We start from the raw sequence: 17,857 nt of genomic DNA, 5'->3' as shown, positions 1-17,857 counted from the left end.
AAGCTGCTAAATGGCTTATTAGATACTTGCACTAAAAAGCAGATGAACTATTACTGGGAATTAGAAAGCATTCAGATAATGATTTATTAGTTTTAATAAGAAGAATTGATCGAGACTATGTTCAAGATGTATATTGAATGTTAAATATAAGCAATATACACACTTTAGTTGGTTTCTTTCTTTATGTTTCTTGCATAATGCATGTTTTTAGAAGACACCCGCGAGCACTCTGATAAAAATGGTAACCTAACTTAATTCCATGTCAATGTCTGAGGCCAGAAAGACAATCTGGAGCATTTAAGACTTTAAAACACTCATCTTATCTCTTTAAATTATGTTTTCATCTAGGGGTAGTGAATAGGAAAAAAAAGAGTTCACACCAGTCAAATACAGAGAGAATACATTATGCTTCAAGTCTAACATTAATAGCCTGCTCTCTTCCTCTTGAAGGGGGATCAGAGACTCAGTTTGAATGATAATGATGCAATGCCAACCCTCCACCATACCTGAGAAGCCACCGATCACTGACAACAGAATAGAAATAAACCAGGGCTTTTCATGATGCTTGTATTTCATCACATACTTTAATGTGTGAAGAGTGAAGATACTGCCTGTTTTATCTCTTTGTCTTTCTCTTTAACAACCCAACTTGCAATAATTGCCTTTCATTTCAATACAGCCTTAAATCATTTTAATACAGTTTTAAATCAAAATAAAACAAGCTGCGATGACAAGCAGAGGATTCTTCTCTGACAGCCCCTGAATTCACCGCCTGCTGGCACAGACTTTAATAACATCTTGTTTGAACACCCATCTTTTCTTCACACGAGTCTTGTCTGGTAGATAGGGAACATGGTGAGGTGTTGGAAATCACATCTCCTTTATATTCTCCCTGTGCCTTTTTTTTTCTTAGTCTCAGGGCTTATGTTTGCTGAATTATTAGTCTACAGGGTTCAATCTTCGGTTCAACCGATAACAAAGAGGCTGTATCCAACTACTTTTACAGGCACGGCAAATTTCCTGTTACAGTACAAGTAGAATGTATGTGTTTTACTCCTCTGATGAATCTACATTGACAACTGACAATAAAAAAATGTCAAGGATGTATAGATACCTTGCAATTACATCAGTGATGACTGGGAAAGATTTCCTCTTAGAGGTTTGTAAAAGAATGATGAGTTTGCTGCAGACACGTTAATGTTAATGATATACTATAAGTAACATTTTCTCAGCATTTTAGTTTGTGTCATGGGCTAAAAAGATATGTTTTACTACATTTATAGTTATAAAGCAGGAACAATTGACCAGCCCTGCACTTCCTGCTATAGTTTTTAGTTTGGGAAAATGTTACATTAGTGGAACTGGTGCTTACGTTCTCTCTGTGCTCTTCTTTTCTCTCTTCTCATTCCTCTCAACCTTCCTGGCCATGGCAGATGGCTGCCCTCCCTGAGCCTTGATCTGTTGGAAGTTTCTGCCTCTTAAGTGGGAGTTTTGCCTCTAACTGCTTACTCATGAGGGAGATCTTCATATAACTATATGTGACTTGAGATGACAATCGTTGGGATTTGGCACCAAATTAATAAATAAAATCAAATAAAGAAATAAAACGACTTGTTTGCTCATTTTGATTGTGGGGTAAATGCAATCTGTGGACTTTTCAACACAATCTTTATTATTCCCAAGACAGATGCAAACAATGTATTTTGAGGCCATTCAGAAACAAAGCCACTTCTTTTATAGATTGGAACCTTCTGTTTGTGCTTACCAAAGTTGCTGTGTGTTATTTGGTAGATTACATTAATTTACTGGGTGAAAATGGTTTCTCTAATGAATAATGGGGGGGGGGGGGGGGGGGGGGGGGGGGAGACCCTAATACAACAGATATTGAAATAGAGATTGCTCTGTGAAATGCCAGCAGTAAAATTATCCTGTTTTATAAAAAGACTTTGCATATACTTTTCTTGCACATGTAGAAACTTTTTTTTTTAGCAGAAGTAAAACAATCTAGCCTAAGTTAGGAATAATCGAATATATTTGAAATAAGAAATGAAACTGTGACAAAATTTACATTGCAAATGCATATTATCACAACAAAGCAATGCAATATGTACATCAGATGACAGATACAATATACAGACTTGATACATTCTATAATATGCTTAAATATGGCAGTAAAAGAGAAATATTTTCATTGCAAAGATATATTTTAAACATAGCATGAACAAAATATACAGCATATTCAAGAGGACTGCATTTCTGTATAATCAGAATATCAAAGCATATCAACTTCACTTTAGTTTTGCTTTCTCTTGCAAATGCTAACCCATTTACAGTGTCGTCAAATCTGTCCATTCACTCTTCTAACCAACAATCTATCCATGCCTCGCCCGTCACACAGCAGTCTGTCAAGCCAATTTTTCTCATCCATCCTTTGGAATTCTCATGTATCCATTCACTTCTCATCCACCCATGAACCCTTCTAAGCATCTATCCATCCACTGCTCATCTTAAACTTGTCTTTTCAAAGACTGATCAACGCTACTTACTTGTGGTTTGTAACAAGGTTCAATCTTATGTTCTAACATGTATTGTATGAAGACTTTGCTGTTTGATATCTTTTGGTTTTCTTGTTTCCATTTCTAAGATTTACCATCTAAATGAAAATCAAATAAGTCGTTTTCCAGCCAGTTCTCATTCAGAGGATGTCAAATGATGCCTTTTTGACAAAGACACTGGCAGTTCACACATACATTCAAAATTCCTTTGTTGTTGGTGCTACAATGATATAGATATATGGCAACTATGAGATGAATTTACTCTAAACTATTTACATATAATACATACTTACAAATACCATTTCACGTGTTTAACCACACTAGGTAACCATCATTTTCTTTTAAACGCATAGATTTCAGATAATGAAGAGGTATATTTAATCTAAACCACAACCTTTGTCAAACATAGTCAAGTCCTTAAATCAATATGTGCAAGTAAAATGAGAGTATCAGTTATATTAAGCAGTATGTTAATCAGTACTTGATTCCACCTAGAGCGATCATTAAACCACACCCAAGAAAGAACTCCATCATTTATGCAAAAATCACCATGTAAGGTAATCTGCAAGGCATGTGAGGGGGCAGTTTCTCATAACTCCCAAAATATTGCTTTTAAGCTACATTAAATCACGAACCTCATTATGCTCTTTAAACGTTGTTTTCAAAAGTGTGTGTGAATGATGCACAGAGTGAGCAGGAAAGAGTTGAGTTGAAATACTGAGATGAACTGGACCAGGTTGCTAAGAGCAGCATGACCATGGGGCAGTGAGGAAATGGGGATATTGTGCCCAGGCATGGTAGTAGGAAACTGTGCCTGGTGTGAGTACACCCTTATGGCTTTCCATTTTTAACTTCCAGATGTGTTCTTTGTTTAGAAAAGGACAGTTATCTCTCAGTCTCAAATATCTTTATGGCTGATTCACAGAGGCATCAAACCAAGGGACATGATGTACATGTGTGAAATGCCAGCAGCATTTGACAGAATGGCAGCGTTTGTGTTGCATTATCCTTGCTGTGATATAATATGCCATTTATCTGCAGCTACAGTTCTGCTTCCGCAGTGACTAGTCTATACAATTCATCCTAGCAGTAGAAATGCAATACAGTGTTGAAAAGCCTGTGAGGGAGTAATGGAGTACGGCAATACAGCAGTTATACATAAAATGGATCCCTCAAAATTATGCTAACACTGATGTTTGTTTACATTTGTCAAATGCGTCCGTGGCCCTCACCAAGTCCTATGTCCAGTCTACAGATCCAAAAGAACAACAACACCAAAAAAACATTATACACCTTATGAAACCTTAGAAAAAATGGTGCTGTTTACTAAAAATATTTTCCCTGAAAAAAGAAAAACAAACTTCCCTGACTTTTTCTACAACATAGTGAAGTTTACTTTGGGGAGAAAAAAGGGCATGAGTGCTATCTGTCAGAGAAATGCATTTCACCTACAAAACTGAAGGTGGGAACAAATGCTAACTTCTCAGCAGCAAAAACACGGGTGTAAGCACTTTCAGCTGGACCTCAAACAACTCTCATGAATCCAATAACATGTTGCAAAGCTGAACTATTGCTTGGATTCAGCAGAAAAACGAAATCCTTCAATAAATTCCAAGGTTGGAATATGATCAATTGGGTTTCTCGGTGAGTATGCTTCTACGAATTAGTTAAGGCAACACAAACACAGAGATAAAAGAATTCCTCAATAGGGAATCTGTGAGCGTAAATTAATACAATATTTGGAATGTTCTCAATTTAAAAATGAGCTTTCTCACAGTGGCATGAAGTCACCCTTGCAGAAACTCATATCTGGGATTAGATTGCTTAGAAAGCACATTTTCTAGCTATTGTACGGTGCATGCACACAAATCAGAAACTATGTATGAATACCATAAGTCCTGTCTTTAAATAGCAGCTGGCATGCAGGGAATCAATGTGAAATGTTCTTAACAAGATTGGTAGTGAAAATCTCATTATGTAAAAATGAGTCTTACTTTATCTCGGTGGCATGCAGCTCAACACATCGTAGAGATAATTCCATTTCCTTAAACATTAATGCTTCATCTCCATCAAAAGCCTTTTGACTTCTTCTGTGTGCTATTCATTGAAGCTATATAGAGCATAAAATGGAAAACATGATTGTTTTACTTCTCATGTATTTGGCAAATTACACACATTGTTTGTGAGTCTAACAGACAGTGGGGAAGTTGAAACAATAGAGTTACTTCAGAAAGTATTCAGATCCATTCACTGACCTATTATTAAATAGATTTAAATATACACAAGGAATTTATATACACGGGGGGGGGGGGGGGGGGGGGGGGAATCAGACTTTTCTTTATTAATTAAGCTGACCTCAGTGCCATTAAATATTGTAAAATGGAAAAACAAAGAAATAAACAAACAAAAAAAACGAATCCAGCAATTCCTAAAGTTATAATTTCAGGCAAACTACATAACCGAGTGAGAACAGTCACTGATGGGAGAATCCGCCAAAAGATGAACCATGTCGGCAACAATCTACATGGTCTATGGACCCTTCCCACACACTCAGAAGTAGCTTGGTGTCTGGAAAATTTACTTAATGTCTAATGGTTGCGGAAACTTAACAAAGCAAACTTAAAAGTGACAAAGACGGTTTTGTAATATTTGATTTTTAAGTTTCCATCCATCCGTTCTCTTCTGCTTATCCGTTTCAAGGTCGCAGGGGGGCTGGAGCCTATCCCAGCTGTCTTAGGACGGGAGGCAGGGTACACCCTGGACAGGTGGCCAATCTGTCGCAGGGCTAACACATAGACACAGACAACCATTTGCATTCACATTCACATCTGCAACCACACCTAGGGGCAATTTAAGTTGCCAGTCAACCTATCCTCACTAACTGCATGTCTTTGGACTGTGGGAGGAAGCTGGAGTATCCGGAGATAACCCACGCAAACACAGGGAAAACATGCAAAGGACACACATGATGGTGGTTGAAAACCTGTACGAGTGTGAAAACATAGGAGTAGTCAGAATAGTCTCTGAAGCAACTCTATACTTGATATAATTCGTGTGCGTGCTCCACTAGGATTGAGAAAACCAAAGAAAACAACTTGCAATTAATTATATATATTTTGAACATGAAATGCTGAAACATTTGGGCATCAGTGTAAGAATTTGATCTTAAAGAGTTCTGCTTCAGTGCAGGGTAACAGCAAACCAGGCCGCCTCCCCAAAGCCTGCTTACAACCAGCACATGGAAATTGTCACTTTCCCTAAGGTTATCCAGGTCAGAAAAGGTTTTACATTTCCAGGCATCCAGCATTCTCCACAGAAAGTAATGATTTAACTTTCAGTTCAGCATCCATGAAAGCTTCAGTTCCCCACAGAGACATGCTGGCACTTCCTTGAATTAAAAACCTTATATGGCTTTCCTACTGTGGCATTCAGGCAGGCTTTTTTCTAAAAAAACTACATTTGAAAATCAAATAGCAGGCCATATTTGCAAATTCCTTAATAAGAGCTACAAGTAGAAAACCTAGAATTGTCCAGCTTAGGAAATTACAGTTAAAAAAAACCTACAGTTATAGTCATCAGCCATATTTGTAGTTAAATATAATGAACTATAGTGGTCATCCATGTTTATTTGCTGTCCTGAGACACATCTCCCCATGTACTGGCTTCATTTTCAGAGTCGGAGAGAGCTGCTGTACACAGATCACTGAAGATATCTGCAAAGACAAGAAAGCATCAAGTCAATGTTGATGCCATTACAAAATGTAGTATTCAAAATTCAAACAGCACTTAAGAATGAGGATGCACAGCCCAGACTGCAGTTCCAATAAAAAAAGAACCCCCCAAAAAAATCAAGCATTAAAAAAAGAAGACATAATAGAGCAATATTCAGACTCTGCAATAATATCAGCCAGTTCGTTGCATAGAAAATTATAGGGAAGGCAGATAAGGGCACTCAGTGCAGACAGGTGAAGAGAGCTTTTTGTAAATGGGCTCCACTTAACTAAAATGCTGAAGGTCAACTGCTAGAGCATGGAAGTGGGTCTGCCTTAAGTATGAAAAAACACAGAAACAAAGAGGAAAATGATAAAAAGGAGTAGAGGATGATGGTAAGTGACCTGACAGAAGAGGTAGTTCTTTTTAAGAGGGAACACACCATAACAACACAAGCAAGGCCACAGCAAAAAAAAGAAAAAAACACTTCAAGGACAAGCCTTCAAGTCGGCATGGGAGCGTTGAGATGGTAGGGAGATGGATTAAGGACAGAGAGGACAGAGATGAGGAAAGAATGAGAGAGGGGAAAAATAGAAGGGTCTATCCTGTGGGAAAAGCATACACTTTGTCTATGAATGCCTGATCTCATCAACCCAGTATTAAGATTAACAATATGTGCTCAAAGTTAAAGATAGAAATATATTAAAGCTGTGTATAGAGTCCTTTCTATGTGGATATAAAGTATGAGGAGCTCATAAGCATTTCCCCAAATATAAATTAACATTAAATCACGTGTAGCTGGTGTGTTAATCATATTAATCACAAAACTCCTCATGCTACTTGCAGCACGCTACCGATTTACATGGATGTATCTGATAGTTAATGCCCAGAAAATGTTACTAATAGTCAGCTTAAAAATATGTTGGCAAGTATATGGAAACTATTTGAATGCATTTTAAGCAAATATAAATGATAAGATTTCTAGTAGTTTTTCCTTTGGCTTAATTTCTTGTCATAAACTAAAAACATCTTAGTCAAACAAAGCGTGTCACCACAAACCTCGTGAGCATGCCGTGAGAAATTTCTGTTTATTTGTCAAATGTAAATGGGATGGAAGAAAGAATAGATATACAGGAAAGAAAATAATGTGTGCTGAGTGAATATAGACGATATCTGTGACAGAAACAGTGCTAGTTGTAACCAGCTGCTATAGTAGCTAGCTGGTTAATTCTTCAAATTACAACTATACTGCGAGCATGACTAGCAGCAGGAGCCACTTTATGCAAAACCGCAACATGCTAATGCTAGTTGGGTTGGCTCATGTTCACTTAGTTATGCTCCACCCAGAATCTGCCCAGGAGTAGCATAACTAGCCTCCCTCTATGGGGTCTTAGTCAAGTATACCTACTCTACACACCTGCCCGAAGTGGGAGAAATGACAAAGAGCTTGATTTAACTGCTCTAAAGAGTTGACGAGTGAAAGCACCTGATTGAAAGCCAGTAACAGCTTTATTGTTGCAACTGGAAATAGTCTGCCATGTCCCAGGTAATTATTAATTTCATGGTATCAAAGTCTGAATCTAAACATCAGTTACCTAAAATTGACAATTCAAAAAAACAAGTGAAGTTTTATCTAACATCAATCAGAGAGACAGAGACAGAGAGAGAGAGAGATGAATGTGCTTCAGTCAGTGGCATTTGCATTCAAGCCAAAACTCTTCCATCCCCCTCCACTTCATCCCTTTTCTCCTTCCTCTCCAACAGCAGGTGGACCACCCAGTTAATTTGGTGCAACTAACATCGGAGAGTGAGGAGAGGAGCAGATGAAGTGGGATTAATGGGTGGTATGGAGGGGGTGGTGAGTGAGTGTGTTACAGCAAAGCTGCCAGTGGTTAGTCAGAAGCTGCAGTGTTGTTACTGAATTGAGTGACCTCCTTCTGATGCTGTTTGCAGTATACTGGATGGGACCAACCCTGTCTTCTCTGTTAAAAGGTTCTTGACTAGCCTAGGACATGAAACACAATAGAGAGGAAGGTCTTCACTCAAACACAGGAGTAAGGTAATTGCAGCGATACTTTTTTATTATAGGTCATTCATTTCCAGAAGCAAACTGCTGAACCAAAGGAAGTTAAAAACAAAAATAATAACTTTACAGGAAAATAAGTCTGTGGATTAAAGCCACTAACCACATAAGTTAATCTGAAATTATCTGTTATGGTGAATTCTCAGTGAATCCTGATAATGCCTGTTCATATTAATGACCAAGTATGACAGCACAGGGGAACAAGAAGGTTTTAGCATAAACAAAATCATGACTAATGATGCTAGAACTTTATTTAATATAGATTTCAAAATGTCACCAATGTTTATTTTAGGCTCTGCCAGGAAGTTATTTGAAATATTATATTAATGTCAAAAACTGTAAATGAAATACCTGTAAAGCAGCAAGCATACAATTCTGCTCAGCTTGTGAAAGGTCACAGCCCCTTTCAGAAGCATTTTTATTATTCTTGTGTTCCTTTTAATCCATATGTGTAGCTAGTGTGCCGATCAAAAGAACACAGAGTGCAGAGAGACACCTGATGATTTTGCATTCATTACTTATTTTTAAAGAAAAAGTTAAAAATATACATAGTATTATATATTTGCAGTCATACCATGTGAAGCACAAGAGTTCAGGTATACAGTAGCTCCAGCATAACACACAGCCCTTGGTGCATATTATTTCACTTATTAAATAAAAACGAATTTAAGCCATAATTATAAAAACGATAGCACAGTAATGAACACAAATACAATCACTGCGACAGCCGTGTCATTCCACTTCTGCAGTCACAGCTGAAACTACAGACTTTCTCAGCAGCAGTCAGTAAGAGATCGTGTTTTCGTTCTAGATGCGGTGGTACAGGGCAGCCACAGCCGAGGGTGCACTGATTCTTGCAGCTGTCACAACCAGTGGTGGCCTACTAAATAATACATGCTTCTGTATAATCATACAGCTCAGTCTCTCTCTGTGAGTCAGAAGAAAAGCAAATGTTATTGAGAGGTAATGCAAAAAAATAAAAAAATAAAAAAATCCCACTGTGACCTTTTGGTAGCTCCATACAATTCAAAGGAAAATAATCTCCCTATATATAAGAAGAATGATATCGAAACTAAATAAATGAATTATTGCATGGGTTACACTGACCTTTTTCTGAATTTATAGTCATTTACTGAGTTTTTGGTAGCTGCTACACAAACTAAAAACAAAAAGTGAACCAATAAAGGCCTTTTAGGGGAATAAATCCTGCAAAATTAACATTAAATGTGTTTATTTTTTACCGTTTACTGTTTGGGTCCTCATAAAAACAGTGAACTACTACTAGCCAACCAAGCGTTTTTATAAAGTTAGCTAAAAAATAAAAAAATAAAAAAATAACACACCCCTTTTATCATGACTTTCACTGCTACTAATCCCAGATATCAGAACCTTAGTAACTTTTACCAAAGGCTTATTTTTGCATGGTGTAAGTGAAATTTTGTAGCAATGATCTTTTAAATGTCCCTGCAGGCACGCTGTGCAGGACTTCTTTACAAGCAGAAAAACTATTTCGACCTCTTCAGGAAAGATATACAGGGTGTGCAGACTGGGATGCTGTTAGTGCACAGGAAAGTTGGAAGAGTATTATGAATGAGTAACATCAAGCATTAATATGTCTGTGGTGCACATAAATATGAAGGATAACAGCTTTTCCCCCAGACATTATTTGTGCTTGCATTGATTCAGCAATCAGCACTGCCAAACTGCAATGAAATGTATCAGTCAGGGAACAAAACTGACTCATGTGCTGCAGCGTAGTGTTTGCTGATGTTTTTCATGGCCACAAGCAGGGTTCACATTGTTAAACTTCTACACATCTTTTGATTTATTTAGTGTTGAAGGTGGCAAGGTAGGAACTTTACAGTAAGTAGCGTCTTAACATAAAATAAATGCAGTTTACTGTTGTTTGATGGTGATCAGGACTCTTTCTGAGCTTTCATTGATGAGCTTTGTGGCTGGCCTGATAATTGTTGTGAGTCATTACCCTCCTGTCTTTCCTCACACCAAATTCTGTCATCCTATTACAAAAAAAAAAAATTAGATAATAATTGAAGCTGCTACTGTGTCAGCCTTGCAAAAAACATGTGCCTCCCTCAAATTAGAGACAGTAGTTTAAATATGAGCATCAGTGTTATTAGCATTCTTCAGAATGCTAAAACAAAGACTGAAAAACAGCATAAATCACAGGGCTGTTGCAATAATAAGTAATAAACAATAAATGAAAACTGAAGGGTATGCCCGCCTTACTAACCTGTGCAATCAATAATGACTCAAGCACAAATGCATAAACATCAGCATATATATTTATTTATATTTTTATACTATATTTACTTATTAGAAATTGTCTTCTTTTTAATTTTTTGTTCTTAGAATGAAAGTTTAAGATAGTTAGGTTGCTTTCTTTGCACTGAATGGAACCATATATCATTTCATTGTATTTTTAGTATAATTGCAATAAAGATTTAGATTTTATGTGAAGACTACCGTTGTTGATCAGTTGCATTAAAAAGATCCAGCACTGGACATTAGCAACACTGCCAGGCCACCAGGTTATGCTTATGTGGTTTATATTTAAAAAATCATCTCTTCACCTATTGTTTCCAAGGTATCCTATTTGCTCCTATGACAACCTGTGCAAGGAAACTATGTTTATCTTTGCACTGGCTTTCTGCCTGCAGGAAAACTGAGTCATTAGGCCAAATATTGAAAAAACCAAGACAGATCGATAATAACTTTCATTTTATAAACACTGAAATGAACGTGATGGTCACACAGTTTACAAGACAGAAAGATGACTGTTGTGCATTCAATGCATCCCACTACTATCATCACCTGGGCCAAAACATGCATTACTGTCAGTGGAGACAGGAGATCTGCTTAAGACACGAGCCTAAAATCCATTTTCTTTCTTTTTAAGGTTACAAGTCCTGTGAGCTTTTTTAAAGTTATTATCTGACACATAACATAGCTTACTATATAGTTAGTCATATTAACAGACCATACTAGAAATCTGAAATATGTATATTACTTATGGTATATTTACCATAATTTTGCAAATAAATTATGATTAGGTGAACCAGGTAAAGCCTTAATGAATGTTTTTAAAAAGAATATGTGCACACTGAAGGTGTAATCTGACATGAATGGCAATCCTTAGGCTAGTATGACAACAAACTTTAATTCCATCTGGAATTATGGTGCCAATGGCTTTCACTGGATGGGCAGTTCTGAAGATTTGACAGAGGATGTAGGGAAGCTGTTTCTTGATTCTCCTCTTTCACATTAGAGTGAAGTACGTCTCTGTTTATTCCTCTCATATGTAAATTAGTGTTGACAGGGTGTGGCTGGGTGTGCTGTCTAGCCTTTAGACAAATATACCACACAAACCCACAGGAACAGGGACAGGAACACTGCGTGTGGTGCAGACGTGAAGTGAAAGCCTAAATCTGGAAAGGTGCAAGACACTCATGGGGCGGGGTGGGGGGTGGGGGGTATGTTAGTAAGCATGGTACTGTTCCTGTTGGAAAAACTGACTTCAGCAGTGCATACACAATCATAACAACACAAATGCACAGTGGACAATCTAAATACACAAAAACAGTGTGCACCAGGTAAACAAAGACATACACAAATGAATGGACATATATTAGTATACAGGACACATCGAGTTTTATATGACACTGCAGTAGTCCTTTTTGTGCCAGTCGTGTTCTATATGACAGCAATAGAACCAAAGAAAAGAGAAAACTTATGAATTCTTCATGTTCCTCAAGCGTAGAGCAGAGATGAGAATGAGTGACTGAGACCTTTTAGCGGCAAAAATCCATAGATGGAGTCGACAGGAGACTGTTTTAAGGGCTGAAATATGCATGAGGTGATGAAAAATGAGCATATTTAAAGCAAGTTCAGCTTTTATCTCGTAGACTATTAATCACTTTCTAATGCAAGGAGCTTGCTTGAGCTCAAAACATTCTTTCAGCTCACTTTCTAGAGGCTGCTCATCCAAGCAGGCAGTAGCTGCTGCTTCCCTGTCAGGTCAAAAGCAAAGATGGTGTTGGTGAGGTGAATCAAACAGTGATTTATTATTAATCTGAAGCCATTGTTTTCTGCAACCTTCCTTGATTTAGCAACAGTCACACGTTTTGTTGTGTTCCTACTGCTTCATCAGGATAAAGTTACAGTCAATGAAATTTTAATTCCTTGTGAGTCACTCTCAGCCTTTAATCCTTGTGAAGATAGAACAGGGCAGCAAAGAAGCATCCCGTTGCACAAGTCTCATTTCCTCTCTTGAGCTTGTTTGATTAATGTGGTTGAATTGAAGGTAGTTTTAAACAGGGAAGCCGTGCTGTGGGTAATGATTACAGATAGCAGTGGAACTGCAAAATTCTTATGCAAAAATACACAAGATCAACAATAACAATAATTCAATGTCATACACTCAAACACATGGGCTATGCATGGAAATATTGCCTTTCTGAAAGGTTCATTTTCTTTTTTCCTTGGTACTTTGTCAGTAAGGATAGATTCAGCTTATCTGATTCTGCTCTTTTCCCCTCTTTCAAATGCTATCAGCCCATAAAGTGGCTGCTGCCTGTTGTCACTCCCATGGTGATGGTAGTCGGACTCATCCACTATGTTGTAGGCTGAGTAGACTGCTATTACCTTACTGCTGTAAAGACATAATGAAACCTGGTAGGCTCAGTGTTAATCAAAGCAACCATAGCCCAACTTCAAGCCATAAAAGTACCCAAGTTCATGGGTTATTTTACAAAAGACTCCCACTGCGCAGAACAGCTTTTGCACCAGGCTGTTAACAGCTTTTTTCTTTTTTTTTTTTAACACTTACTGGTCTTTGTGCTGATGCTTTCTGAACAGACAAAAGACAAACAATGATGAGGGTGACACAAAGACACACTGTCAGAAATGACTGGTAATTTCACAATTACAATTAACAAAATAGCTCCATAGAAATCCGTTGGTACAAAGACTATTTCAATCAAGCACACGATTTTGGTGTCAGATATGCATGAATAAAAGGACACAGAATGGTTCCATTTTTAAAGAACTGATAGCTGGATGATTAGTGCAGGCTAAATAGCAATGAGGCAAACAATATATTTCTGGAGAAACATTGATACCTCTACTGTATGACCTATTGTGCTATCCCAGAAAATACCTTTTGAAGTCTACATTATACTGTATATACTATGTCCACAAGTCCACCTAGCTGTGCTCATGTCCAAACGACCTAAATTTAATCATCAGACAACAAGTGTGAGGGTCTGTGCATGCAGTCTGCCTGTCTGGCTTTTTTGTGACTGCACTGACTTTTCTACAGAGAATTAAAATTACAATGCACAAACTATGCCTGCGCCCCAGGCACTGGAGTTCAAATGGACTTCAAGAAAATATACTAAGAATGGCTGCTCGGCCATCAGGTCTTCTGTCTGTGTTGAAAACAGAGTATAAACTAAGCTTCTAGCGACTGGAGGTGGTTAATAAGGGTGCTGGGGAATGTCATGGTGTCCGTGACTCAGGTACTAACTTTTAAAAGCTAAGGCCTGAACTTTTTTGAAACCAACAGTCCACCTCTGCTGAAACTGGTTGAAAATGTAGTTTCTCAAAAGTTGGTTAAACAATCAAATTAGAGGCTCTAAGCAACAAGGGATGGACATCTGGTCTAAGGTGTCCAAGTGTGAGTTTTGGGGGTATGGCATGTCTTTATGAGCTGCAGAGAAGGTGTTGTAGCTCAATGTGCAGTCTTTTTTGTGTGTGAACAAAAGGTTTCAATAACTGGCCTTTAAAAAAAACAAACAAAACCTACCCTATTTAAATTTGGCCCCTTTTGAAGGAAGCCACATTTGGATCTATATAAGGGATTTGATCCTTCGCACTGGCCAAATTCCACTCTGTGGTTTTACTGCAATCCTCAAACATACGCAGTAACCCAATGTTAACTTTTCTTACAAACTTGCATGAATTTCGTGTGGAGGCTCATTACTGGTAATGAGAACTGGGTCTCCAGTTACAACTGAGGTTTCAATGGAAGAGTCCACAGTTTCCAAGCCCTGAGGCAGTGTTTCGGGTGAGGACCGAGAGCAGGCAGCGCTCATTATTTTTGCGACATTCACTGGATTGTGCACCATGAATTAATCTTCCAGGTTGAGGCTGTCAACATGGACTTCTACTGTACCCTCATAACGCTTGAGGGAGAAACTGACCAGAACACTGGTGCTTGCCAGAGTGTGATAGTGTGCTGGCACAGTATATTCTGAAAGGTTTTCCAGTCACATCAACACAATCTTTGCTTGCCACCTGCTGAGAGGCCCATTCCCAGAACTTTTTGATCACACCTCATAAATTACCTAAAAATGTGTTGCCACACAATTATGCAAAATACTGCTTTCAACACTTTTTGTACATCACTGTTTAGGTCCCTCAGTAATCAAATATTTAAACATTCTCCAAGCAATTTCTTTTTTTTTTTGCAACATGAATGCCCTAAAGGTATATGCTGTAAAATTCCCTGTAATGTTTGCTCAGTTTTATTTAGGAATACAATATCTTAAAAACAGAAATTTAAAAACTTGAAGGGAGGGCTGTGTGGAGGGTATACAGCAGCCAATCAATGGATGGCGGGTGGGGGGGGGGGGGGGGGGGGGGGACATTCTAAATAATCCTGTGGTTCAGCCAGCAAACAAAAACATACCAGTTTCCATTCTTTGCTTCCTCCACAAACTGGACGAGGTCACCTGTCTCCAGAGAGAGGTCTTGCGGATCACGAGACTCGTATGTTAGCTGTACTCGGAAACGGCTGCTGTCACCCTGCAGAAAGAAATGGTTTTCAAATTCAACATTTAGCCAATCCCAACACTTTAAGCTACTGCTTAAAGTTGTTCTACTGTACTGTGGTACTGTTCTACTCTAACTGCTGAGTAATAAACAATACCCTACAAAATGAAACAAAGACAGCAGATAAAAGCATTTAAATTTAAATATACCAATGACAAGACATTGGACTTCATTTATTTTGCTATTCTTGTAGTACTAGATAGTAATAAATAAGTTAATGATTATAAGATTTATAGGGTCTTTAGGTACATGCACACCACAGGGATTGAATGTCCCAATTTTTTCTTTGTCTTATCTGAGTTGCATCCACATGTGGGATTATTTAGTTGTTGTTGTTGCAGATGAACACAATTTAAATTGTGATTGACTGCATGATGCAAACATACTCTCCACTTTGTCAAGTACATCTGTTTAACTGCTTGTTAACACAGATATGCTCTTGTCTAATATACCAATCACATGGCAGCAACCCAAAACAAGATCAACATGATGTGATCTGACCAAGTGTCAGAATGGGAAAGAAAGGTGATTTAGGCGGCTTTGAATGTGGCATGGTTGTTAACGGGGTGGTCTAGGTATTTCAGAAACTGCTGATCTAGTGGGATTTTAATCACACAACTTCCTCTAGGGTTTACAGAGAATGGTCTGAAAAAGAGAGAAATATCCAGTTAGCAGCAGTTCTCTGGGTGAAAGTGCCTTGTTAATGTCAGAGGTCAAAGGAGAATGCTCCGACTGCTTTAAGCTGATAAGAAAGCAACAGTGTGTTAGATAACTATTACAACCAAGGTATGAAAAAGAGCTCGTTTGAATACACAACACACTGAACTTCGAAATAGATGAGCTACAGCAACAGAAAACTACTACTGTCAACTAAAGGCAGGAAACTGACACTACAATATACACAGGCAATTTACAAATGGACAACAGAAGATCTGAAAAACACCAAATCTGAGTAGTCTTGATTTTGTGCTACAGCATTTGGATGGCAGGACCTGAGCAGAAAGATCCATGCTTTAGACATTATGGTTCCACGTATCAACAGTTTAGGCTGGTGGTTGTGGTGTAATGGAATGGGGGCTGATTTCTTGGCACATTTTGGGCCCCATTATTACCTGCTGAGAAGCATCATTTAAGTGCAACGGCCCACCTGAGTACTGTTGCTGATCTTGTCCATCCCTTTATGACCACAGTTTACCCATCATCTGATGGTTGTTTCCAGCGGGATAACACACCACATCATAAAAGTTCAGATCATCTGAGCTTTTATGACGTGAGCTGACAATGAGTTCACTGTACTCAAATGGCCTCCACATTTACCAAATCTCAATCTAGCAGATCACATTTGGGATATGATGGAACGGGAGATTCACATCATGGACATGCACCTGACAAATTTGCAGCAACTGTGAAGTTCTGACGGGAAAATGTAGTCCATCCTACATCTAGCTAAGTACCTAATAAAGTGTCCTACAAATGTATGTTCTAAGCTGCTACATTCCCTGCATCACTAACGTGCTCAGCCCTCGTGTCGATAGTGTGCACGTGCGTGTACGTCACACAGATTATAATGGATGTGGGAATGCTGCCATATTCGGCAGACACGTGCAGTTAAAAATCCTACCCCTTTTTCATCTTCCCCTCATTTCCTAAATGTCAAGTGGTCAGTGCCTGCTGCTAACAAGAAGGGAGAACATGGGAAATAATTAAACTGTGGAGGGGTCCTCCTTTAGGGGGATTGAAATGGGATTTAGTGAAAAAGAAGGGAAAATGAAGAATGGGTGAAGAGGCAATGAGAGATGAGTGTATAGCAGTTGGGGGATGGTTCATGATCATAAAATGTCATGATTTATCTGACAGCTGACATGACTCAGCTGGAGTCGAATGAGTGCAGTTGAGTTACGTTCCTCACTCGGGCAAAAGTTTAATAATGCTAATTGTTGCTGAAATTGTCACACCTGGTTTCAATTCTGGACAAAATCATTTGCAACATTCCGTTTTACTAACTTTCACTCTTAAATAAAGTTTCAAAATGATCCAGTGATGTAGCAAATCATATCTGAGCTTCACTTCTTTACATTTTTTAGCTGATGTGGGCAGCAGACTTAAATGTTGCCTACATTTTTATTGTTGCCTTCCTCGTCTGAAGAGTTGGAGGATTCCTCTGCGCTGGAGGGAATCGTCTCAAAGTCCTCTGTGTCCATGGAAAGAAGACGCCGCTGGGCCCAGCCTGAGGGGAATCAATACACATGATTTACCATTAAAAATGTACTCATAAACAAGGGAGGGCATTAATATGCATCTTGGCAGGTGATGACGCTTCGGGAAAGTAATGTTGCTGTGCAGTCAAATAATTGGTTACATCATCGTGAAAGCTTGATGATTCCGTTTCCAAGAATTCAACCTCAAGCCAAATTTCTCACATTCAGGATGACTTCAATCCCCGTACGAGTCGCAGCCTGCACAAGGGAGGCTGTCACTACCCATACTTCTCACGTTAATAACGACTTTAGCATATGACTGAAGCAGCACATACAGCGCATGCATATTTTAAAATAAGTCTAATATTTATGGTATCAGTGTAAAAAGATTACACTGCTTATCCAGACATCACTCTTGCCTCAGGGAAGAATTGAACTCACAACCTTTTTGAGTACTG

The 17,857-nt window shown here is 38.4% G+C and overlaps 1 protein-coding gene across 7 annotated transcripts in view; it reads right to left on the bottom strand.

Moving 5' to 3' along the window:
* Window positions 1-1,858: 1,858 nt before the first annotated feature.
* Window positions 1,859-17,857, bottom strand: part of mcf2l2 (MCF.2 cell line derived transforming sequence-like 2) — a 113,705-nt gene continuing 97,706 nt past the window's right edge. For 6 of the 7 annotated variants that reach the window (XM_080878610.1, XM_080878614.1, XM_080878611.1 and 3 more), the window contains 4 exons: window positions 17,319-17,428; window positions 15,059-15,174; window positions 8,198-8,271; window positions 1,859-6,268 (listed from right to left, as the gene is read on the bottom strand). In XM_080878610.1, the coding sequence (XP_080734736.1) occupies window positions 6,180-6,268; window positions 8,198-8,271; window positions 15,059-15,174; window positions 17,319-17,428 (389 nt within the window). In that variant the 3' untranslated portion in view covers window positions 1,859-6,179. The remainder of the gene's footprint in view (window positions 6,269-8,197; window positions 8,272-15,058; window positions 15,175-17,318; window positions 17,429-17,857) is intronic. The other variant, XM_080878613.1, reaches the window with a different exon arrangement.

The sequence above is a fragment of the Rhamphochromis sp. 'chilingali' genome (assembly GCF_963969265.1).
Source record: "Rhamphochromis sp. 'chilingali' genome assembly, chromosome: 3".
NCBI lineage: Eukaryota > Metazoa > Chordata > Actinopteri > Cichliformes > Cichlidae > Rhamphochromis > Rhamphochromis sp. 'chilingali'.
This window is presented reverse-complemented; position numbering and strand designations above follow the sequence as displayed.